The sequence below is a fragment of the Apteryx rowi genome, unplaced genomic scaffold (assembly GCF_003343035.1).
Source record: "Apteryx rowi isolate R43461 unplaced genomic scaffold, aptRow1 scaffold_57, whole genome shotgun sequence".
Lineage (NCBI taxonomy): Eukaryota > Metazoa > Chordata > Aves > Apterygiformes > Apterygidae > Apteryx > Apteryx rowi.
The window spans coordinates 1,121,985-1,147,078 of NW_020450838.1; the positions used below are offsets into that span (position 1 = coordinate 1,121,985).

The following is a 25,094-nucleotide window of genomic DNA, read 5'->3' on the forward strand; positions in this document are numbered from 1 at the left end:
CTCATGCCACGCTGGTTGTCACATACAGACATTCAGACAGCCGCCTTGGAAACTGCATCCCGTCTTATTTTTCTATTTCTTTTAAACTCTTTAATTCACTTGAAGGTAAAGAATAACAAGAGAAGGTAGGACCTTAAAACCTCTATGTCTGCAGGAGTCAGCATTTAATGGCAACTTTGCCTCTAGTCGTGGCATCAAGTTACTTTTGAAGCCTTTGAAGTCATTGGGCTGGAGGGAGAAAATGTTGTGTTGTTTCTTTAAAAAGAAACATGCTTCAGTTACGTTTGCAGCTGAGTTTTTAATGGCTGAGAATTAAAGCATGTTTTATTTGGCCTTTGTTTTTAGTGCATTTTTCTCCCCTTAGGGAGACTCTAAGCCAAGGCACGACTTAAAATGTAATGGACTGCAGCACACCAACTTAGCCATCATCAGTTTGGTCTCTTGTTTCTCTGCAGAGCTCAGCGCTCGTGATTTGTGCTCCCCAGGACTCAAACCTCCCGACCTCCCCAGTACCTGCCCGGCATCTCTTTGCATGTGCTGTGTCTTTGCTGACACAGTAACAAGTGGTTTGTGGCTGACTTTGTGGCTTGGAGTGAACTGAAGTAAACTTTGTGCGTTGGCCCTGGAGACCTTCTTTTCTAATCAACTCCTGTTAAATTACTATGAATCTGATAAAGGGAAAGAAGCTCGGTTTATGAAGGTGCAGATAGGCACTTAATGTGATTTAATGTATGTCTAAATAGTTTAGCTGCCTGTCTGCACATCTGGCCTAAATATTTGTGCAAATCTGACCCATCCTTTTTTTTTTTTTTTTTTTTAAACCCTATTCAGTTTGGAAGGACAGAAGGTAGATTATGCAGTTAATAGGTTACGAGTTATTTCCCAGTTGTTCCTAGGAGCATCAGCACTCCTGCTGCCTGGTGTTGAGTACAACAAGAGGTACTTGGCCAGTGATGGCAGTGGCAAAGCAAAGTGCTCTACTTTGCAATTTTTTCATGGTTTGACTGAGGCCATGAAAAATGCCCAGTGAGGTTCCTGCATGTCCTCCTCACCCTTGCGGGTGAAAAGTTCTGTCTCAGGTGGAATAGAAATAATATTCTGGTTCCTTTTATGAAGACGATGTTCTTTAGATCACAAGGGCTTTATTTCTACTTACCTGAGATTTTTACATCTGTCTAGCATTTCCAGTCCTTGATGCGTTATGGACTTGGAATCACTTTCCCATCTCAGAGTTCATGAAGTGGAGAGTATATGGTTAAGGCAAATTCCTGGTCTTTTAACATTACTGACTCCAAGTGACAGAGCAAGAATATTTTGCTTGGCTCTTCCTGGACATTCTTGGAGAGGCTGAGACAGAGAAGAAACTGGTGAACGCTTTTGTTAAAGTACTGGGCAATCTGGTGCTTCAGAGAGCAGTATACAAATCTTGGCTTTGCCATTGGTTTCTTCCATGACCTTGGACAAATTGTTTGGTCTCTCTGTAAATGAGAGACATGAGGGTAACTTCTCCCTCATCTGTGAGGGTGTTGTAAGAAAAGATCTGTAAATGCTTGAGGGGGCTTGGAGGGAGGAAATGTGATCCAGCAAACTTACGCCATTTTATCGTCTCACTTGTGTATTGCTGTAAAGAAAGGAGCTTAAAAGGGAAAGATTTTTCTGTGTCTCCTAATGTTCTGACAGCCCATGTCACCTGTCTATTCAATCAGGCCTCACCATCCATCTGCCCAGTTTTCTGTACTGTGAACTTGGGTGGGGTGGTGTTTTTTGTGTGGCTGGTTTTGGTTTTGCCTCCACTTTTTTAATTGTCAGGGCACAGGTGGGAAAGCTTGCAGCCTTCATTTTGTCTGAGTGTTGCAGTGCCTTCTGCACGTGTTCTGCCTCTTTAGCCTGTTTCTCTGTCCGATTTCACCCTGAGTGAGAAGGGTGGGGAGTAGTAGAACATTTCTGTTCATAAAGTATTTCCCTTCCCTCCCTTTTCTTTCTGTGCCTGGGAGGATAGTGGCCTGCAGCGGATTCCCTGCAGCATCTGCGTTATTGCATACACATGCTTGTGACACTTTAATAGTAGCTGTCAGATAACATTAGCACACTGCTGCTACGAATAAATCAAGCAGGGCCACAAGCGAAGAACTGAGCGAATGAGAAAGGACAGTCTCACCCATCGGTATCAGACAAGGGCACCATAAGTTTTGTCTGTTCTCTTTGCTAGCAAAATTGATGGCCATGCGAAGATGTGCTTACTGGGAATACCCAGAACGTAGCCAGGATCATTCACTGGGGATATCCAGTATATAGCTGGGCACCCTCCCCTCTTTGAGCACCCGAAGTGTAACTTAGTTTATCAGTGATTCAGAATGGAGAGAAGAGGAAGCTTGTTTTGGCCTCGTGAGGTGTTCTTGAAGACCCTCTCTTTAAGTACCACCTTCTGTGGGGTACGGACAGGAATGGTCTCCTCTCCTCGGAGAGCTGTGAAATGTTTGGGATACTGAAAATATCATTGCTGTAACAGGGTCCCAAATCTAATTGGGTTTCTCTCAGATGATGGCATGCTAAATCCTGTGGCAACGGAGGCCATTGGTGAAAGACTACACAGATAATGTTGGACAGGCGGTGGTTGCCTGGCTTGGGAGAATGGTCGGGTAGACCCCACTGGAAATCCTTGGCTGGCCCCCAGACCTCTTTCTAGGAGAGCCTTAGTTATTGGAGCTAGTCACCAGAATTAATTGAGTGGGGGGAAATAACAGGTAAACTGAAATTCCTCCCACAAAATTATAGCCCTCATTTATCAGTGTACTACTACTTAAGGATGTCTATTCTGGGTCTTCTCACACTTCTGAGAAGTTCATTAACATGATATTGAATATAAAAGGTTCTTTATCTGATAGCGTAGATGTTTCTAAACTCAGAAGTGCAAATTGCACCTGGAATATTGTCCTCCTACTGCTTGTGGAGATCCTGGAATTACCTCTTGCATTTGAGTGTTATATTAGAAAACCAGCCAGTGTTAACTTGCTTACAGCTTAGATTGAATAGTCAGCGCAGTAAGTATTTTGCAGGCTCTGCAGATAGAGTGGTAGGAGAAGCGTGGCATTTGAGAGTTGGCCTAATGTGACTGGAAAATTATTGTGTTAGTTCTCCTTCTTAACAGTTGTTGACATAGTTTATTAGGTTGTGATAGACTGCAAGGAAATATAGACCATAAACTTAATGTATACCAGACCATTGCCCAGTTTCCTGAAAAGCATTAAAGTGTCACTTTGTGATTTAAATGAGTCTTTTGCAAGACTGAAAGCTCAGAAAGTTTCAGTAAATTAAAAAAAAACTTCTTGCAGAAGCAGTTGCTTTTACTGTGTGAAGGTGGAACATTATTTTATGTGGCTGCAGCTGTGGAAAGTAGCATCAGTACTTTTTTTTAATTTGTACATGATTGTCGTGTTCTTAAAATTCTCTCCGTGACAAGTCTTTTGTATTTCCTTAAACTGGTGAAGGGTTTATTATGCTGAATTTGACAGGTTAATGATCAAGTAGGAAATCACATGATGCTCGTTAGTGTTGTTTCTGATGATATAAAATTAACTCTATCCTTTCTAAAATCAGAAATTAAATCTAGAGTTTGGAGGTAGGGGAGAGATTGCGGCAGATAAATACCAAGAAGCTCTCTTAAGATCAATGCGCCATCTTGCTCTACTTAAATACTGCATTTAAGATAGCAGAAGAGATATAAGCCCTCATACTGAAGAACAGAAGTCAATGCCTAACTAATGGGACTTTGGAGGAATGTTGTGTGTGGATAGGTTATTCTGTTGATAGCTTGGCCTAATGCAGAGAAAGAAACATCAAGAAATTCTGAAGTGCCGGGTTTGGAGTTTTGCCTACCTAGCAGATACAGTGATAGGTGGCTGTTTGCATGCTGGTTTGAAAGACTGGGTCTGTTTGAAATGGACTGCCACCCTCTGCTTAGCTTCCTTGCTGGAACCACTATGAAGTGTTATTTTTAATGGGAACACCTCTGATTTGGGCCATCTCTGATGATGTGGGGAGGGAAGCAATATAGACACCAATACTGATGGGCCATTGCTAATAATAAGGGTAATGCCATAATAAGGATAAAACTAAAAAGCAATGAAGCCGTAATAAGGATCGAGCCAGTAGCTTTGGCCAGCATTGATCTAGCTTTGTGCTTGTGATTTTGAGAGCAAAAGCCTTCACAGCCTGTTGTCACTCCTCATGCTATGTGTGAGTATTTTAATAACTTGTGTTTTTCCTGTTCGAATGGAGTGAAGCCTAGAGAACAAGCTGTTCTTTTGGAATCCTGTAGTTCGTTTATTCCCGGTGGATTCCAGTGGGAAATAAAATCAACAGCCTCTCCACTTCTGAACAGTGACCCTCACTGTGTTTGCTAATACCTCGCAGTATCTGTTTCCGTCAAAACTCGGGATATAATTGCTAGACCAGAACATGTAGGGGAATAAGAACTAAGATCTTCTGAGATTTAAAATGCACATGAACGACGTTTGATTTTGGATACCCAAAGACTACACTTTACTGCTCATTTTTTTAAACAGCTTTTAAAAATCCAACTTTCTATAAAGATCTAAGGTTTAAGCTCCTAAAACCACATCATCAAAGCATCCTAGTGAACTAGTGACAGCTGTACACCTCAAAATGTTTGAGTGCGTGGGCACAAATGCCAAAAATTGATTTCCCTCTGGGGCCAGGAGAGAAAAAAATTTTTTGTTATCTTCTGGTTGAATTAGCAYTTGACTTCCTTATCATTTCATGCTCCTTAAATGAATTAGTGACTGAGTCTTGCAGCATAGGTTCTGGAGAATATTTCAAATGTGTATACCTTGAAAAATCACAAAATATTCTTCATTCGGATGTTGCAGAGCAATTAAAAACAGTTTCTGCAATATGAATGGTGAGAAAGGGAGGTAACAGCCGACAGAGGGGAAGGATAGATTTACTGAAATAAAAATGGAAAGGGACCTGATCTAATAATATCTAGTGAATAGAAGCTCTCCTAGAAGTGCTAAAATCCTGGCTGAATCTTAATCCTAGAGGTTTGGGCTGTAATTCCATTTTCTGTGTGCCTTGCCAAATCGAGAAGGGCTAGGATTATACTCAAGTGGATAGAAGACAATGCAGTTAGGGACTCCGGATCAGAACAGGCTGTGGTGCAAGAGGAAGTCTGAAAAAAGTTCATTTCAGTAACATGATTGTTTCTTAGAAAGATAAAATAAAACCTGTATATTGCATTGTCACATCTGTCTTTCTCTTATTACCATACTCTGCCAAATAGAAAAAAGATTGCAGGACTCCTTATTCCAATATATATCTAGACTGAAACTCTGAAAAGTAATCCAAGATTTAGAAATGTGTAAAATCCCTTCAGTTCACTGACTATTGGGCTTAACAAAAAAAAAAAAAAAAAAAATTGTAAAAGTTGTAAAAATTCCCATAGATAGCTTCGGTGACTTAAATTACATTCTGTGTGAATAAAGTACTTGTGTTGTCAGTATTTTGAGTCTTACAACAAACTGCCTGACTTCACAAGGTAAAAGGTAGATAGAAAGTTAATCCAATGTTTGTTGTTTATCTGAAGACCCATAGAACAGTCATGCTGTGGGGGAAAATGACAGCACATACTGTTAACACACCTGATAAATTATAAGCTATTCAATGATACAGATTCTCTTACTCTGTTTTGAAAATACTCTGACACAGTAGGCTTGTGGTCCTGACTAGTGTCTCAAATAAGAAGAGTAAGAGTCAATGTGTGATGAGTTACATTCTCCAGCTGGCCTTGCTTGCGTTGTGCAGATGCAACAATAGCAGAACTTGGCCTTTCTTCTTCAAAAACAGGTGGGGCTTTCGGACACAATTTGTGAGCTGGAACGAGGCCATTCTTGGCTCAGCAGGGAAGTCCTGCAACCTTCTTCCGTAAAGGAGGAGAAAGGACTTTGATGTGAATTCTTCAAACTGCCCTTTCTGCAGAAAGGAAGTTTAATAGGGGAGCTCTGGCAATGTCCCATATTCTTGGGGTCCCCTTGGTCCTACCTGGCTTCAGGCCATTGCACAGTATAGAAGCAACACTAGTTCCTTGACTGGTGATTTTCTCCACACACTGAGCAGGTGTCAAATGTTGAAAAATATTGTAGACGTGCCCATGGCACCTAGTAAAGACAGAGGTGAAGGAAGTCTGGGATCACTGTTCGTTTGCCTTAAACCTCTCTCATGACCAGAGTAAGTTCCCTCATTGTCCATCTCCTTGCTGTGCTTTCCTGTCATGTGTCCTCTATCAAGTATTCGAAGTTTGGCACAGTGAAAATGAAAATGGTTTAGAGGGATCAAAGATATTTAATTGCCTAATGCTTGCTGGTGCTGAATAATTGTATAAACTATGTCAAGGAATACTGGAGTGCACAGTTAGAAACCCTACATACTTAGATAAGGAGGGGTGTAGATGACCTGTCTTTTTAATCATGAGATAGCATGAAGAAATGTGCATTGTCGGACACAGCTGTCAAGGATAGAGTTGCTACAAAGGGGTTTGACTAAAGGCTTGCTGGGTGAAATTTAACTGTAGCAGAACTGAGACAATTCTGCAAAGCTGGGGGAAAATTGAGATGCCGTGGATTAGAATTATCCCCCTCCCATGAGGGAATTGCACCTGCTGTCATTAATTTAAGACAATTTTCAATGTAGGTGGTTCTTGTCTGCTTCCGGACACCTTAGGAGTAGGTTCACTTGAGCAGGTTTTCTGTCCGCACTCAGCCAGAGCGCTGGCCTTTTTCTCCCTGAGGTGGAAGCTATTACTGCCAGGTGCATCTTTTGTTGCTTTGATGCTGGAGCTGATGTTACGCCCTCAAACTGAGAAGCAGGAGCAGAGCTGAGGATGCCTGCTTGCAAAGAGGTGCTTCATGATCAACCAAGTTTCACTGTTCAATGTCAGCTATGTTGACTTCCACTTCTAATAGCTTAAACACTAGTATGATGGTGGATTTAGAAAGACCTGAAAAATACGTTGCCCTTTCTATACCCTCCCCCAAGAAATCGCCCTTCTCACAGTCCTTGGATTAAAGAGAGGAATTGGAAATCACTCAACATTATTTTTCTGCTCATGTTGTTTTAAATCTCAAATTCCCTTCTATAATTCCTGTGGACAGATAACTTCTGGCATTTTAATTCCTGTTGTGTAGACCTGATGTATGCAGAGCTGGATGAAACCACAATTAGAATAGCTAGCATTTCACCCATCTCCAGCAGTAAGAAAGGTAAATATGCTCCCTGGAGTCCAAGTCTGGGATAGTCACCTGTATCATACATATTGACAGTCCAATAAAATTTGTGCTAATTTTCCAACTACTTTCTGGTTAAAAGCAGCACAGATTGTTCAGAACTAATTAAACAGCCATTTGTAAGAGTGTTTTTACTGATCCGTTTGGTGCTGATAATCACATATACCAATATTACACTGTAGAAACAATATTTTAAGGCAAAATTGAAGCTGTGAGGTTGGGCACTCGCTCATGCTAGGAAATGTGGCACATTGCCTAGTGAGCCTCATAGTTTTGATAAAAATTTGCCTGTGAGCTGGTGAACTTTACTCAGCATTTAGGTGGCCTCTGCAACCTTGATTCAGTTCCCTTGTTTAAGGCAGTCCCCAAATGAACATAATCTGTAATACTTGTATTTTCTACTACCAAGGTGTAGCAATAGGAGGACCATTTTGTTCTTTACAGACCTGCCAGCTGAAGGGACTGTAAACATAGTTTATCACAGAGTTTAAGTTATTTTTCAGGCATAAAAAACAGTGGAAAAAATGTGGTTTGATTTCAGGTTCTATAAGAAAGACATCTGTAATCATTGCAGAAAAAGTGCTTCTCTATCTGCGCCCTACTAGTCCATGCCCTCTGTTCTGATCTCCATCTGAGATGGTATATTCTGTGGTTTGTCTTTTTAGAGTTACATGATTGTTTTCTGTAAGTTCAGGTGGAACCATTTTGAGAAACTACCCTAGTGTTTTTTAGGAAAGGTATTTGACTTTATAGTGGTCAAAAGAATACTTGGTCTGTTTTAAAGACTGTCCTAGAGACATCATTGGATGATCAAAGTCAATGAGAGAAAAGACCTGGTTAAGTCTTTTTTTCTAGTCTCTTCTGCTTTTGTTTTCCCCTGGGTTTGCATTGCATATCTGGAGTTATGACTTTCACCATCCCTTCACTTTTTCTTTTGTTTAGCGTTATTTTAGAAGCTCTGCAGCAGGATGCACATTAGAGTCTTTGGACCTTCTGCACCAGAAGATGTATTAGTTATCACTGCTATCTGTCAGGGACCACCTGCTTTGCCTTTGAAGGGATATCTCATATTTGCTTATGGCTGATTACCATAAAGCACTAAGAAGTGTTTGATGAAATAAAATCTGGGAGATTAATTCATCACTTACACTAGTTCTAACTGTCTTAAGTTGACAGAGTTAAATGGATAAGAGCGGAGAACCGGATCCAGTATCCTTATCCTATCAAATGCTACTTAATAGCTCCCTATTGGATTTAGCCAGACGAATGCTATCACATTCCAGTAGCACAGCTAAGAACCAGTCTGATTTCAAACCACAGTCATGGGATTGATCACATATGAGAAGATTTTATACCATTTTTTACCATTTTAGTATTATTGTCTCTTTTGATAAATTTTTAATTTGTTTTTATATGACTCATTCCCCAGACACACTACCTGTTTTTCTGTAGATAGGAAACCCTCTCTCAGCTATTTGTTTTCCTTTTTTAAGTAATTATTCATCCGGTTACCTTCCACATTTGAAGTATTTTTCATAAACTCATTTTGTTTTGAAGTATACAAATCAATCTCCAAATAATATAAGTGATGTTTTGCAAAAGGCTCGTTAGGCAAGGACAAGTGCACAGGTACCCTGCTCTCAGAATATAATATCTGATGTAAAACCATTGCTGAATATTTAAGCAGTGGTAAAGCTGAATAAGATCGTGGGGCAAGTGGATTGCAAACTTATTTGTTTGAGATCAGTATTATCTACTTCCAAAAGAGTAAGCATCTCTTTAGGAGATATTAAGAGAAGTACTGTATATAATGTAATGTAAGCAAGTACTACTATTCAGTGCCATTTAAACTTTGACAGGATTGTTGTATCAGTTTTTGGATACCACACCTTTTTAAGAGGCAAGTAGGGAATGAACTACATGATTCTTGGGGTCTCTTTGAGTCTTTTGTTGTCATGCTGTCATGTTACAAAAAATTCTGGAATTAAAAAAAAGTTTTCTCTATTTTTTTTCTCTCTGCCTTCCTTAGATTAGGTTATTTTAAAAATTCATAATTCACTGTTTTTCAAAGTCCAGTGCTGTGGTGTACAATATCCTCTTGAGGAGGTCAATATGATATTAAGTCTATTTTAAGTTCACCTCAGAAAACCCTATTCAGCTACATAATCTCTGGTAATGATCTTTGGGAGAGTAAAAGAACATACTTAATTACAGACTCAAAATTTTCCACTAGCTACAGAAATTTAGGTTTTTTTCTTTATATCCAGCCCAATTCTCAGCAGACCCAACTTATTTCATTTGTCAGAATTCAAGGACTCTTCCAAACTGTGCATCTCCAGGGAAATGAGGTTTATTTGTTTGTTTCTGTTAAACATTTGAATTTTTGCAGCATCGTAATACCAATATTTTCCTCTACATTTGACAGCAAGAAAAGTAAGTTTAAGATCCTAGCAAAAATAACCCGTGGCTATGGCTTATCTTGATTCAAGAATCCAGCTTCCTGCCAATTCATAATGCTTAATGACATTAATGATGCAGTCTTCTGGAACAGATCTTGGACAACGTTTCCAATACATATACCTTAAAAGTATGTAACGTTTTCATTCAGATAGTGCAAAGCAATTAAAAATGTGCCCTGCAACATACACTGTGAAAAGCTCACATAACACTGGAGTTACAGATTGGAGCTATCAAAAAAGAATGAGATTCATCTTGGCTGATTTAAAAATATTAATTCATTTGATTTGGTCCTGGGATCATGAGATCGTGGGTTTCTGTGTGCCTTTGGGGAGAAGACAGAATTGGGCAGCTGAGAAGAAAATCCAGTGTGGATTATAATGAGAATTACAGTATAAAGAAGGCAGAATGAAAAACACATGAAGAGTAAAATAATGTAGTTCTAGAGGAATAGGGAAAAGGGCTGGATATAATGAAATAAATGCAGCCTAAATTGTGTTTATGTAATCTGTATTATAAACAGAGCTGGTCGTAACCATTATCATTAGGTTGTCTTACACTTTTCTTTATAAACAATTCTGAAGTCTGTTAGCGCTTCTCTAGAAAATCTTTGTTGTCTTACTGGAGGCCTTTGAAATTCAGTATGACAAAGACCAAGGCCAAGGAATGTGCCTTCAAGCTGTCCATTGTGCTCAATTAAAAGTTGGTTGAGAATTTGCCTACCCGCAGTTCTTGTGTTGCTGAAACCAAATCTGTTTGGAGATCAGTATGCTCAACTGCTCGAGCGGCCAGGCTGTAAGATACAATAATGAATCTCAGACTTCTATGCAGCCTCTCTTGTTGTGGTCTGGTTAGATGACTCAAAGATTCACTTGTGCCTTAGCCGTGGCTGTGCACCATCTTTGCTGCCTGTTACGAATGCTGCTCCTTCCCCTCATGTCATAACAGCCACTGCTTCACTTCAGGAGTTCAAACTTTGCTGGTGGTGCTTGATAATTTTTGTGTATTAAAAATATATGTGGGTTTTAGAAGAAAGGAGCCCATCTTGTGGGCGAGCTGCCCCAACTTCATTTGAAATCCAGCAACAGAAGAAGAAAGGAGGTCTTATTTAAAAACAAAACAAAAAAAATCCATCTCTATTCTACTCTTTCTCCAGTTTTGTATTTCTTCCCACACATGCACTCAAAGCCAACCTAAATCACCACCCCACAAAAAACACACACTCTAAATGCCTGGGAAATAATGATTTTTATATCTCACAGACCATATTTAGGGCAGTCATTTCTGCCTGCTGAGCAGTTGGAGAATGTTCTTTTTTCCCAGATAAATAAGACTTCCATGTAACTAGATAAACATTTTTGTTTTCCCAGTGACCTGGAGGTGACGCCTGTGCTTAAATGACTGTGGAAGATAAGGGGTGATGCACTGCCTCTACTTGAGTACAGGGCTTCCACAAATATTCCCAGAAACACTAAGGACCAGGGCACACTGCGAATGCAGGGAGCAGAGGGGTGTGGATCTTCATGTTTTTGTCTATTTAACATGGAGATTTTTTCTCATAGCCGTTGGAAGCAACCATACTTGGCAGAAGCACTTCAATAAAGTGTGTTTGCTGGTAGCAGTTAGTCTGTTTGGAAGGGCCAGCACCCCTTGCCAGGAGAATGGAGGGGACAGCTAGCGGCAGAGATGATTGTGGGATCTTGACGGACAGGCTGCAGAAGTCTCTTCTGCTGAGATGTTGCATGAAATACTGTCTGCCAGGTACAACCTGATCCAAACAAACAAAAAAAAGTCAGAAAAGCAAACCAAACAAAATCCTAATCCCAACATAGAACAACTCAATACATATATTTGCTTGATGAGTAAGGTGGCATATATTAATTGGCATTGCATGTGCATTTCACTGTAGTGGCCTAGTTTTAGCTAGGTCTGATAGAAAACCTCAGCATTTGGTTTCTTCCTTCCTTCACATCCTCTCCACCACTGACATGTTTTTTAGTTTGGAAGAAAAGAAAGATAGGGAAGGAAATATGATGTAGAAGGTTATTCAAGTCAACCATCTTTCTGAGCCTTTGTCCTCCTAATTATATTGATTGCAGCTCCCTCGCTGGCTTGAGAAGCATTCTGGAGACTTGTGAAAGTACGGGCAGAATAGGTTTTTTCGGGGTCTCACCGCTGCACTAAGGGCCACTGCTGAACCTCTCTCAAGCTCCTTGCCCTTGGGTGGCAGCTTCCCACACTGTCATCTCTCATGGACTTCATCTGATTCACTGTCAAGGATCCCTGCATGAAAACCATGCCTGTTTTGTAGCTCGTAAAATATGTTAAGCATGAAAATGCACAGAAACTGGGTTGCTACGGCGATTTGGTGAGGATGGACAATAGGACCCGGGAATCTCCTCCTCTACCATTTTATTCCTAGCCAAAGGCAGCACTTCCTCCCAGAACAGGCTGTGCCCCCATATAGAGAATACCGAGCTGCGATCATGACAGGGTTTCAGGAAAATTTGGACACAGAAATACCTCTTTCAGCTGGGGTTATGCCAAGATTTTGTCAGGACAGTATATTCTCCTTCCCTGCACCTTATCACTCAGTAACCAAAGAAAATGTGATCTCACTGAAATCCCAGCGGAAAAYTTAATTAAAAAAAGAAAAAGCCATCTGCGGGGAAGTAAAATTTATCAGTTAGCTCTAGGAATGTTTCCTCTAAAGTGGTTTGCTAAAAATACATCTGTGTTTGTAATGTTCTATTCTTTAATAAAATTTGGATTTAAAGTTTTTAATTATAATAGTGAAATGTAAGCACGGTCCTTTATGTTTCTACATTCTGTACAACAGTGAAAATAGCAGTGGGAAAGAGTGTATGGAGGGTTTGCAACTACAGTAATCAGTAAGCAAATGAAAGTCTTGTAGAATAAGGTGTGAGAGATTAAAATTAAGAAAGCAACAAAAATGTTGATGCTATCTGAAACAACTGTAAGAACTGAAAAATGTCAAAATCTTAATTTTTTGCTCTGGACGTGGGTTGTAGTGCATTATGTCTGTATCTGCAGCTATGTATTTAAAAGGTGAATCCGATTATTTTTTTTTCCTGAAGAAAGAATAAAGTTATGTGAGGCAAAATTATTGTTTGGCTTTCCCTTGAGAGGACAGAGCATCATATCTAAGTGATCAACATGTACCAGGGCTTGGATGGTGAGATGATCCCTGAAATATGAGGAATGGGATAGCATCAGTATAATGTTTTAATTTACTTGAATTCTTGAATAGAGATATTCACAAGTGGCATAAGCTTTCTTTGACAGGTTTCAGCCCAAATACCAGTGCTTCATTCTCACAAAGCAACTTTATGCTGAATGTAGAATTTAGCTGAAAAGATTGAAGTAGGCAGCTTTGGCTACTTGCAGGTTTCCCAAACAGAAGGAATATCAGAAAAGAGCATCAAAGTATTTCTGCAAAGAATTTTTTTGTTCTCAGCATCAACTGATTTACTGCCTATGTAGAGCATCACTATTTGATAAGTTCTGCTACTTTTGTGATTGTTGAATTATACTATGACTTAGTGAAGTGTTTAAATTTCTAGAGCTGACTTCAGTAGCACTACTGATGTTCATAAAGTGTAGTTAGAGAAGTCTTTGGAAGACAGTGGTTATAATCAGTTTTCTGTTCTGCTGGAGACCTCAGCGAGTGGTTGTTGCACTGAGGTAGCAGAATGGAGGGGGAAGGTCCCATCTAGCAACTCCAGAAAATTTGTTCTTAGGTTCTTGTGTATTGACTTAAATTTTGTTGTTGTTATTTCAAGTATTTAGTAAAAGTGCTTGTTACATTTAATATTAAAAAGCCCTCCTGATTTCCTAATTTGCACTTTATTCTTCTTGCACTATATTTAGTCCTTATCTTGTTCTTTACTGGCCAGGCACTAGGAGAGGACCATATGACTCTAACTGCTTATCTTTCTAGCATAATCTACAAGTTTCCCCTATCTTAGTGCTGTGCTAGTTCTAGCTCTGGGAAATTAAATATGTTGTTGTATATACAGCACAAATAAATGAGTAATTTGATCTTGGAGCCAGTAGATGTTGTCTTTCATTTTAATTTTCAATATGCCTTTGGCTCTGTAGCTGCTCCAATTCTTTTATTAGATGGAAGTATATAAAGAGGCAATATAGGGTTAATTGCTACTCGGGGGAAGCATTTAGAAAACAGCATCATCTGTACTTTACTTTCCACTTTTTAACAAAAACATTTTTCATAATGTTTGTGCTTTTTATTTTTTGCAACTTTAGAATTTATCCGTCCTTCCAATTCAGTATCACCCACACGGGTGCTACAGAAGAATCTTGGCTAGATGGAGCTTTTGAAGTCCATCATTTTTTTGTTCTTACATTGTGTTTCAGATAAGTATTAAAGAATTTATAACAAATTTTCACAGTTAAAAAAGGAACTCCCAGAAGTAAAGCTTATTTCGGTGTTTGCCCCTGTAGTTAATAATTGAACCAATTTGTCAATTCACTGTACAACCACTCTGAAATGTAGTCTAGAAACTCGGTTGTCTTGTCTGTTTTTAACCTACCTGTTGCACTGATGATCAGTTTAACAAAATATTTCCCACTGGGTGAGTAGTATGAGAGCTGGAAAGAAGAGGCAGAGCAGTGTCAAACTCCGGAGAGAGGGACATGTAATTTATTGTTTGCTCTAGATCGTTTTGCATGGCTTCTTAATCTCCGTATATGTGCTTTCCTCTTCCTTGTGCCAGTTTTACTGTCCCACATTAAAAACTTAACATGTAATTGTTTTCAAAATGGGACTTTATAAAAATATCACAACAATATTTTGATTTCAATAATAAAATAAATTGAAAAATAAAATATTACCTAGTGGTATTAGAAACCAGCAGAGAATGGCTTAGTGCTGGGATCTCAGAACAAAAATAACCCCAAACCTCTGCAYGAGAAGTTACCAAAGCAGAGTGACTTGGGAAAAACAATTAAAAAGCTGTGATTATTACAATAAGCTGTGATATTCAGAGGAATATAGCCCATTTTTTCATGTCAGCAGCCAGCTTTTTTGTTCTGGCAAAGGTAAGGAACTAACGAAAATTATCTTGACACTATCCCTCTTAAGCATGTTGTTGTCTCTTAATTACATATTGAATAGCATCTGGTGTTTGAAGAATAATCGAATAGAAACATAGTAGGGAGAACAGTGGCAATATTGATTCAAGCTGATGCTTTATTCTGTTTTTGATCATCCTGAAGGCTCTCCTCTGAATTACTGAAACATGAGGGTTCTTCCTAAGTTTTTCCTGAAACTCCAAAAATATCAATTTTGTAATGAGTGTCAGGCCAAATTTAGCCTGAGATTTTGATTTTGTAATACCAGGTTTTCGTAACTCCTAGAGCACATGAAACTAAACTGTTTCCATTGCTTTTTTTTCCTTCAATCACCAAGGGAAAAAATATTGAAAACAGCTTCCTGCAAGAGATTCAACAAAATCATTACAGTGTTCTGCTAGTGAGACAAAATCAAAGTGACTAGATACTGTCTAATCTGTTCTGCTGTTTGAGATCAAGTGATCTGTTATTTCAGGGGAATGTAAGAAGTGTCGGGGAGTTCTGAAAAACCTTCATAGTACATAGCTTTTCTTTTAGGTACTGAATTACCTTTGAAGAGCTCTGCCTCAGTGAAGTCAGGATAATAGCGTTTCTCCACTACTCACAGATGTTGTAAGAGTAGACGTGTTAGTTTGTGAAATACTCAAATCTGACAATCCTGCAGGCTAGTTTAGTAACTTATCTAGGAGTAATATGTAAGTGAAATAGTCTTAAGCTATAAGCTATTATTTTCCAAAATCAGGAGGATAGAAATCTTCTTGGTCTGAATCTCTGGACAGGCAGAGAAGGGAATCAGCTCCAAATTAGACAACTGTATTTTCCCATTGCCTTGAACAGCTCTTCAAGCACAGATTGTCTGAAATAGTTGCCGTAATATGTTTTTGCTTTTCAGGCCATGGAGCTTAGGGAATCAGTTTTTTTAATATCTACATCATCTCTTTCCTCCTGGGATTGAAGCTGGTTACCATAGCAAAATGGCAAGGAAGCTGATAAGCAAGTAGTGCCATTTGGCAAACAGGACATAAATTTATTTTATTAAGACAGACGCTGTGAAAAAAATTAATGAGATTAGAAATCTTTGATTCTTTTTTTGGCTTAATTTATTTTTAAATACCTGTGAAGAAGATGATTGTGAACAGATATTGAACAAAATGCTCTTACCTAAATAACAAGTGTTGCTGCAAATAGTAGGAGCTTGAGTTTCAAATCTCTGAGGATCTTTGATGCTCTCAGCACTACACTGTAATTTCCCCCCTTATGCTTCAGGATGTCACAAATACGCCATGCTGCAAATTAAAAGAGCTTCCCTTTAATGGAATGAATACAGATGTCTGTCCCTTGCTACTTAAAAATTACATTGCTGTGCAATTTTTATTCCTCCCTCGCGAAGCACGGTCATCTGAGTCTGTCTTGTAAATCAGTCTGTGAAGCCCCTTGTGTTTGTGTAAAATCATGTCAGTTGGTGCTGAAAAATTAAATGTCTTGGGGTTCCACGAGCATTGTCAATAGTATCAAGTTTGATAATGCTTTTTGTGCTCTGGCTTGACAATGTTGATCTCTAGAGGGATCGCGTGCCTGGGACTGTACAGCTTGGCTATTTAAGGCATCATCGTGACAACGGTATCTTCAGGGGTGGGCCTCACTGGGGGCATTTTCTGTTGGCACCGAGATATGCCCGTATAGTGTTTGTTTTCAGGATTGAGGTGTTCCTCTCTACTGCTCAGTTAACTCCCGGTCTGTTGCCTGCCATCTAACCCACATACTGTCTCTTGTTCTTGGTGCAAGAGTTTCAATTCAAGTCACTGTTTTGGGGAGTTTGTTTTGGATTTGCACTGTTAACTGTACGTGAAATGAGGTCTCAGCTTCTGAGGATTAAGAAAGAAAACTAAATGTTTCCTGAAAATCATCTGTGTTCTTGTCTTTATCCATTTCAGATATATGGTGCGTGCTTATGCTGTTTTCCGTGTGCTGACAAATTTTTCATTTATTGTGCAATTGAACAGCTCCAATAGAGAGGATTTGGGTGTCTTGCTGTAATCTGGCCATGCAGAAGATGCTATTTAGTGTTAACCCCTTTGAGCTTGTAATAATTGTATTGCACTTGTAGGAGTGTTATTCACAGGCTGTCAGTTGCAATCAGTGCAGCCATAAAGCAGGAATCACAGTAACTCCTAGGGAAGCCCTACTTGTGCTCCCTATTTAAGCTTCCTCTTACATGATAATGAGTGCTAGTATTTTTTATATTATTTTGTGGGTAGGATTTTTAATCCTTTCAAAATCCACATTTTTCCTCATTATTAGCAAAAAATACTGTCAAATGCCCACTGGTTGCAGCACTGCGTTAGGGTAACTGGGCAGGACATGGGTGGGAATCGGCTGCTGTGTGATTTAGCTTGGAGGAAAGATGGAGGACCTTGGACCTGTCAGGATCCAGCCAGCCTTAAAAAGAGCTGAGGGAGAAAATAACTTCAAGGGGAATTTAGGCGTTTAGGAGCAGGGCTTATTGCGTGTTCGTGTGTGCGAACTGCTCCTTAGCTAGCCCTGTCTCTGCTCAGCGTGTGGACTCTTTGGAGAGAGGGAGCAATCTGTTGAGGATGAGTAGTGGTTTCCTCCTTGGAAACCAGTTATTTGCAGATACATATAACTGGTAGCGCTGATAGTCACCACTGGGTAGCTACGACTGGTGGGTTGTTGTGTTTTAGTAGTATCCATATGTGTGGGATGCAGAGAAGTAACCCAAAATGCAGCACTTGCAATAGAGGAGCTTCATGAGTTTGAGTGTTGCCATCTACTGGCGGCCGTCTGCAGAGAGGCCGAAGTACCTCGGCTGTCCACAGTTACGAGGTATTGCTTGTTTTGAACTGAAAGACGAGATTTTCTGCCTAAATTCGGTTTCAGGGCAGTCTTGTTAATAAAACAACAGTTGCTGTGCTTAGCACACGGATGGAGTCAAAGCGTTGGAGTAATCCCCGTGGGGCTTCTGCGGAGAGATCGTTGCTGTGCGGGCTGCGCGCTCGCGTTCGCTCCTCTCTCCTCCAGTGAAATGGCAGAGAAGAAGCTGATTTGGGGAGTCCTGAGCACCCTCTGCAGGGTTCAGGGCTCGACGGGTGCCCTGCGCTCGGGCTGCCTTTCGGAGTCAGTGCGCTGGTCTGGAAATGTTTTTTTTTCTCTGCAGTAAAAAAGTCCAGAGGTGAAGTGTGTGTTTGGATTCATTGGACAATAGCCCCAAGATCCCTGTTTATGAGAGTGTTGCAAGTCTGACATTCTTTTCCCCTAGAAGAAATGGGAGGTGTTGTAAAGTCTGTCCTCAAAGGAGAGGATACAATACAGCTTGTGCAGCTCTCGGCAAGTTGTGTTTTGACCTCTGTCAAACRAAATGTTTATGTGAAACCATTAGAAGCAGTTCTGAACATTTTGCTTGAAGCCAAATTCCAGCAAGGGACATCTTTTTTTTCCTTTTTATTAAAAAAGAATCGTTAGGAAATAAAACACTGGTTTTCAGCAAAAGATATGTGACTGCTTTATTAAAAAACATAACCCATGTGGAAGCAATAGAGCAATGTAGCTTTTCCTATATACTTGTCCAGTCTGAATATGCTTCAGACTTATCACCTCTTTCTGTAGTCAGAAATGTGAAAGACAATTTGTTTATCTAGTAAAATAAAATTTTGGAACTAGACAAAAAATGGATTTCCGTTGTGCCTAAAAACCGTGAATACTAACACGTTCCCTTCAATATTTTAAGCACTGTCTCTGAAATAATAGTTTTAATACATCATTGACATATTTTCATGTCAGATATGTAGGTATACAAGCATGGAAATATTTGTATTCTTCTATCAGATCTGTCTGCACAGTTCTTAGCTCACCAAACAGAGAGTAATGATGCATTTTTAAATAGATTTTTGTCACAGTAGTTCCAAGATGCTGGATTACCATAAACAAGATTTACCAGTAGAGTTGTATTTTTTACTGATGAAGTAATACACAGTGTTGAAAACATATATTTGAGGCCATATATGGAAGTTTTATATTTTAAAGACTAGAGAAGTAAAATACACTGGAATTAAGAGCTTGAGGTTTAACCGTGGCTTGGATTAAGGAGTCATGGAATGGGCTGAGTTCTGGCTGGTCCTTCTGTTATTGATGGCAGGTTTCCAAAGTGTAATCAAATGTTTTTCTCTCTTTTTTTTTCTTTTGTTGCAGCTGGTCTCCAATGTTCTCATCTTCTCCTGTACAAACATTGTAGGCGTGTGTACCCACTACCCAGCAGAGGTGTCCCAAAGGCAGGCTTTCCAGGAGACCAGGGAATGCATACAAGCCAGGCTGCATTCTCAGAGGGAAAACCAGCAGCAGGTAAGAGCAACAATGCGAAATTAAAAATGAAACTGCTGAAGTGGAATTAGCTTGCAAATTACCCCTTTGGAACTGGATTTGCTGGTCTCTTGCTTGTTGACTGATCCAAGCAAGGGTAGGCTGGCAGTAGGGGGCAGGGTTTTTAGAGGTTGGAAAGAGAAGTCAAGGCAGTCATTCTTCCCCAGTATCCCGATAGACCTGTCTGCAGACATCAACAAATCTTGTGGTCTGTGCTCTGTGAATGAAAATTACACAGTATGCCGGGAGTCTGCATAGTTGTTTTGCACCCATGGAAGCCATGTGTTGAAGGCAGATGCAACACAGGCTTCAGACTGGCTCTTTTTTGTAAGGGCAAAGTGTAATACGGTTTTCAGCAAAGCCACTACCAACTGGTTGCTGTAAGGCAGGTTTGGGATGTGAAAGAGGCCCACAGAACGCATGGTCCCTTGGTGCCTCCAAAGACGGTCCTCTACCTGTCTTCTCTAAAGGCTCCTACCTGCTGCACACCATTGTATACCATATAGACCTCAGGTATTTGTCTGAAAAGTAAGATTCATCACCCACTTCTATGTTTGTTTGCTATAAAAAAACCTTTTGCTGCTAGCATACAGGTTTGTTGTCAAGGGCACTGAACATATCTGCTCCCCTAATTCGTTCATGGGTTCTGTTGCAATGAATTTCTTGTGCCCTCATAATTAGATATGAAGGACCTTTTGGGCCACCTTGACTATTCCCTTGCTGATACACATCTCTATCCTCCAGTAAATCTCCTAGTGGTCTGTCCAGTCCAATCTGAAATGAATCATGAAATGAGGCTTTCACTCTTCCCTTGAGAGATATCTCAGAACTTGGTTGTGGGTTTGGGGAAGAGGTCAGGGGAATGAATCAAGTGTGATGTCTTTGCATCTCTGTGGCAACACAGCTTAATTTTCTTTCATGTCTCGGCCCATTTGCATCTATAGACCTGTTTGTAGGTAGTGTTTTATGAGGTGCTTCTGGCCAACAAACTTGCTGTTTAAGCMATACTGTGAAATAATATGTATACCTACTTTATTTGATAATATCTATATTTATATAAAAATGGATTCAGGCTTAAGGCTTCTTTTCCTTCTGTAACAAATGTAGTCTCAGAAAGATGAAACAAGCAGCTGCTCCTCCTTCCATACCTTGAAATGGAAGAAAAGTCTGAGCCAAGAGAATACCCCATTTTACTTATTGATTGCAGCACTGTCTTCCCTGCTGAGAGATTGCCTTTGCAGTATGTCTCAAACGCTTGTGTTATACTGTATTTAGAAACTTCTTTGTCAGAAGTATCTCATTAAAAAAAAGCTCTGACAAATGCCATAGCATTATGCCTTTTTCTTTTTCCCCTCCCCAGATAGTACTACACCAGGAGAAAGCCAGGACATTAGAAAAACATGGGTCAAAGTCAGTCACTAAAAATACCCTCCAGAACTCCCTGCAGTAACTGTGGATCCTGGCAGCTGGGGCCTCCATACAAGATTATTTGCTGCTGCAGCCTGCACTGACATTGWTTTCCAGGTTCAGTTAAGATGCATCCCTATGCATAATGCATTGAGATAATCTGGAGGTGACAGCAGACACACATAACAGTAGCTCTGCTTGCATCTGGGAGAGCCAGTCTCCAAACAGGCATGGATGGAAGAACTGTGCAGCCCAAAACCGCTATCAATGTTTGACTGTTCATGGAGATCTGACAGTGCTCCCGTGTGCTGTTCTCTGTTAAAGGCAGGCAGATTATCTCAGTCAAAGGAGTGTATATTTTCCCTTATTAAACTTCTGCCAGCACCAAAATCAACAAGAAAGTAAGTGGAAATTCAGAATGTGCAATCCAGAATAAAGACTTCTAGTGATTTCATTATTCGAGATGACCTAGGGCAGAGTCATAACAGGAATTACTGTTGCTCGCCCAGAATAAAATACTGTTGGATAAAAAAATAGGTGTTCAAAACAATCTGCAGTGAGCAGATATTTGCAGTAGATTTGGCTAAGGGATTGGTGATCGGGACTACRTAGTTTTATTTCTTGCAGAGTTTATCTTTTGTCTAGGAAAAGTCGTTCTCTCTTTTTCATCACTGCATCATTTAACTCATGGTACAAAATAAGTGTTGTTAAACCTGAGGTCGAACAGACCATCATAAGATACTAAATATTTTTTAGTGCTTTGAGGTCATCTTGGGAGAATAGGGCATTAATAGTTAAAATTCCTATCTAGTAAGGAGTCATTGTAAGGATGTATGTTTTATATATACGCCCACTTATACAGATATCTACATGCCCATATGTAAACAGAGTAGAACTATATTATAATCTTTCATCTGTGCCTATTCTAGAGAGTAGTGCTCCTAGGTATACGTTTGTTTAATGTATAATTCAGTGGATCTGTAGCTGCATCTTATTTAAAAGTGAGAATTATATATGAATTTGCTCTTTCTTTTCTTATCAGGTCAGACTGCTGCCTTGTTATACTTATAAAACAGCAGTCCCAGTCACCACACTTGTGCATAATAAATGATTTCACAGTGAGGGCTGCCGTACTTTCTGACCATTATAGCAAAATGAAAATTGTACTCTAGTGGAGACTTCAGTTTCTGTGCTGTATTTGAAATAATACAAAGGAGTATTTGGTTGCTTTAAAGTTTTTCTTGGTATGGCTTGTGCTCTACTAAGGCACATGTTACAACTTTCTCCTGTTAGTTACAGAGGTTATTTTCAGTGATCCTGTGAAGGGATGTTACGTGCATTGGTCTCAATTGATGAAGTATATCTTATTCCCTGGGTTGCTGACGTTTAAGGGCTGTGTTAGTTAATCCTCTGAAGATCTCAAATGTCTTGAAAGTATTGGTGGATTTAATCTGGCAAGTGCCCATTATGTCAGGAAGAGCAGGGGTGGAGGTCCATAAGCAAAAATTATCCAGAAATCTATCTGAAAGTCTTTTGGAGTATTAGAGAATCTCGGTTCCCTGAACATGTCTCTATTTTGTGAGCAAATAAAAAAAATCATCCTTCCACTCTCATGTGCCTACAGGGAATGTTCCAAACCTGTGGATGCCCTGAACCTTCCACTAAGCTCCGAGTTATTTTAAAGGATGTGTAAAATCACAAGAGAAATAGCAGCTTTCACGCATTTGAGGATGTCTATTATAATATGCAAATGACAGCAGTGTGTACACTAGTTACTCTGGTAAACCTGCAAAATGTGTTGTGCTTTTGTGCTCAAGAAATACCCTAACAGCTGATGGAAGCCTGAGGACATCTGCATGATTCATATACTTTTTTTTTTAATTTGCATATGTAAGTGCTAGCACATGCAGTGTGCTAGTGGATGCGATAGTATTTTAAAAAACGTGTGTCTTGTCAGGACTGCTGCATTTTTGACCTGAGGGGATAAAAATCCCTCCAACGTATCTTCTTCTGTGTTATTACTACCTCTTCAGGGACTGGAGGCAAGAATCAGTCTCTTTGAGGCACAAGTTGGAAGAAAAAAGTAAATACTGGACAGTGCTGCAGAATATAAAAAGTCTCAGTATATGCTGAGCACATTTTCAGTGAATTCATTTTCCTCTGCTTCCCCCAAAGTTTCTTCAGCTCCTTAGAGGAAGAAATGAATGGGCAACTTTCAGTCAAAAGTAGGAATTAGAAACCAGGAATGTGTTTATAATTGAAGTATGGGCAAGAGATGTAGTGACGCAATGAGCAGGAGAACGCTGACCCCTCTGAGTCAGGATGGCAGTCCGAGCCCTAGTGCTCCCTGTGTTGTTGAGAATTAATGAGCTGTTAGATAAGGTTGGGGACCTTCGTTTATACCATATTGTGTCTGTGTCGTCAGGAAGGAAGGCCCTTTTCTTCCCTCTGGTCGCTGCAGGGGAAGGAAAATGATGAAGATGAGAGTGACACCTAGAAACCTTTGGGATTCTCCACCTCTTCCAGAGCGCTGTTTTCCACCTGCAGGTTGGGTTACGCTCGGACTGGTCCAAAAAGAGATACTCYCAACCGTCTTCAGCTGTAGCAAAAACTTTGTTTGAATTGAGGAAGGTGTGGGTGGGAGGAAACTAAAGGGAGTGAAGGATCTGGGTAGAATTTATCAGGTGTAATTCCTGAAATACACCAATGTATCCCTGGGGTGCATATTACCTGCAGATTTAAATTCTTTAGCTTTTACATGAAATTACCACCAAATTTCGAATAATAACGAGCAGAGGCTTTTGTGTGAGTTTTTAGGAAAATTACCAGAAAGTCATCATTTTGTCATGTAACTAATTTTTGCCCAGCATACAAAACTATATACAGAGCAGCTTACAAAATAATGTTATGAAAGACACACTAAAGCTATTATCAGTAAATAAAGGTGCAATTTAGTTGTTCCAAGTGAGGGTGGAGAGCTGTGAGTTGCTGATGACAGAAGGTGGGTATTGGAAATACTCTTGTAGGTGAGTGGGTGGGCTTACAGGGCTTTATGCAGTTGGGCCCTGATGGCAGTTTTAAGCGTAGAAATACGATACTACATGGTATAGTTGGGCTAAATTTTCATGCTGGTTTTACTGGGGTGTTCCTATTGACTTTTCAGCTGCTGAGAACAGGTTTGTGCCTGTTGGAGGAATTTGCTTAGATGGTTAGATGGGAGAGGAAGGAATTTTAGATGGTGCCCAAGGGTGTCGGGGTATCAGTCCTCTAGTGTTATGTGAAGGAGAAGTTCATGGTGGCTGTGGAGAGACTGTGCATGAGGTGAGACGGTATCATTTAGCGGGGTCCTTTCAGGAATGCRCATGTGCACTTTTGGGGTTGCATGGCGCCTTCATTTGCAAGAATTAGCAGCCATGAATCACAAGCCCAGTGCAGCAGGGGTGAAAAGTAATAATTTTCCCTCTAAAATAATCGAATTCTTATTTGGGGATTGAGGCAGCACCCCAGGTGCCTTGACAGGGGAACCAGCTGCTGGGTTTATGGCGACCACTTTGCTTGGTTGCATTCATCAGTCACCCGACTGATGGCTTCTTTTCTCCCCAGGAAGGAGCACGGTACATTTGTTAAGCAGGCTGCAGGTGTTTTAATTGGTTCGTCTCTCTGACTCCACAGGAGCGTCTCCTGCTCTCTGTACTTCCTCGACATGTTGCTATGGAGATGAAAGCTGACATTAATGCCAAGCAGGAAGATATGATGTTTCATAAGATCTACATCCAGAAGCATGACAATGTCAGGTAAGAACAACAGCTGGCCTCCCAGCTGCCGGGGGGCAGGGACCTTCCCAGTGCTTGGCACTTGATGCCAAAGGAGGAAGATGGCAGCAACACATGATCCCCAATAAGAGTAAAATCTTGGAAGTGTCACCAGTTGACTTTCGAAAGTTTGTTTATAGGACAGGAGGAGGATTGCCATGTGTCTGCAACATCTTCCCCTGAGAAGCAACTTTAATCTCTTTCCTTACCTTTTTTTCCTTTTTTTCTTTCCTGGCATGTGTCTCACTGATTTTGGAAAGGTGGTAGACTTAGGTTTAGTTATTCTTTGAGAGTTGCAAGCACTCTTCCAATAATGCAAATTAAAGATTGTGGGTGCTTGTCCTTCTGGCGAGCTGCAGAGTCCAACTGATGTTAAAACGACTTTGAATAGTCTCTGCCAGTTTTGAATTACGAGCAGACGACCAGCTAGAGCCAGCTCTTGGCCCCTGCTCAAGGAGCAGTCAGCCACCCAGCGCGTTGTGGCTCCTTGATCTACCTGGAAGAGCACAAGAATTGGGTGTCACATCTCTGTCAAGTGGTGCAAGATCAAATGCTCCATGTTGTGGTCCGACCCCATGAGGCTCTGAATGTCCTTGTTCCCCCGGGGTTTCCACTATCTGCTTCCCAG

General features: G+C 40.3%; 1 protein-coding gene across 1 annotated transcript in view; it reads left to right on the forward strand.

The window, feature by feature from the left end:
* ADCY5 (adenylate cyclase 5) overlaps positions 1 to 25,094 on the forward strand; it is a 224,179-nt gene that overhangs the window by 109,865 nt on the left and 89,220 nt on the right. Inside the window, exons 2-3 of the mRNA XM_026082174.1 lie at positions 19,080 to 19,229; positions 24,327 to 24,448. Coding sequence (XP_025937959.1) covers positions 19,080 to 19,229; positions 24,327 to 24,448 — 272 coding nt within the window. The remainder of the gene's footprint in view (positions 1 to 19,079; positions 19,230 to 24,326; positions 24,449 to 25,094) is intronic.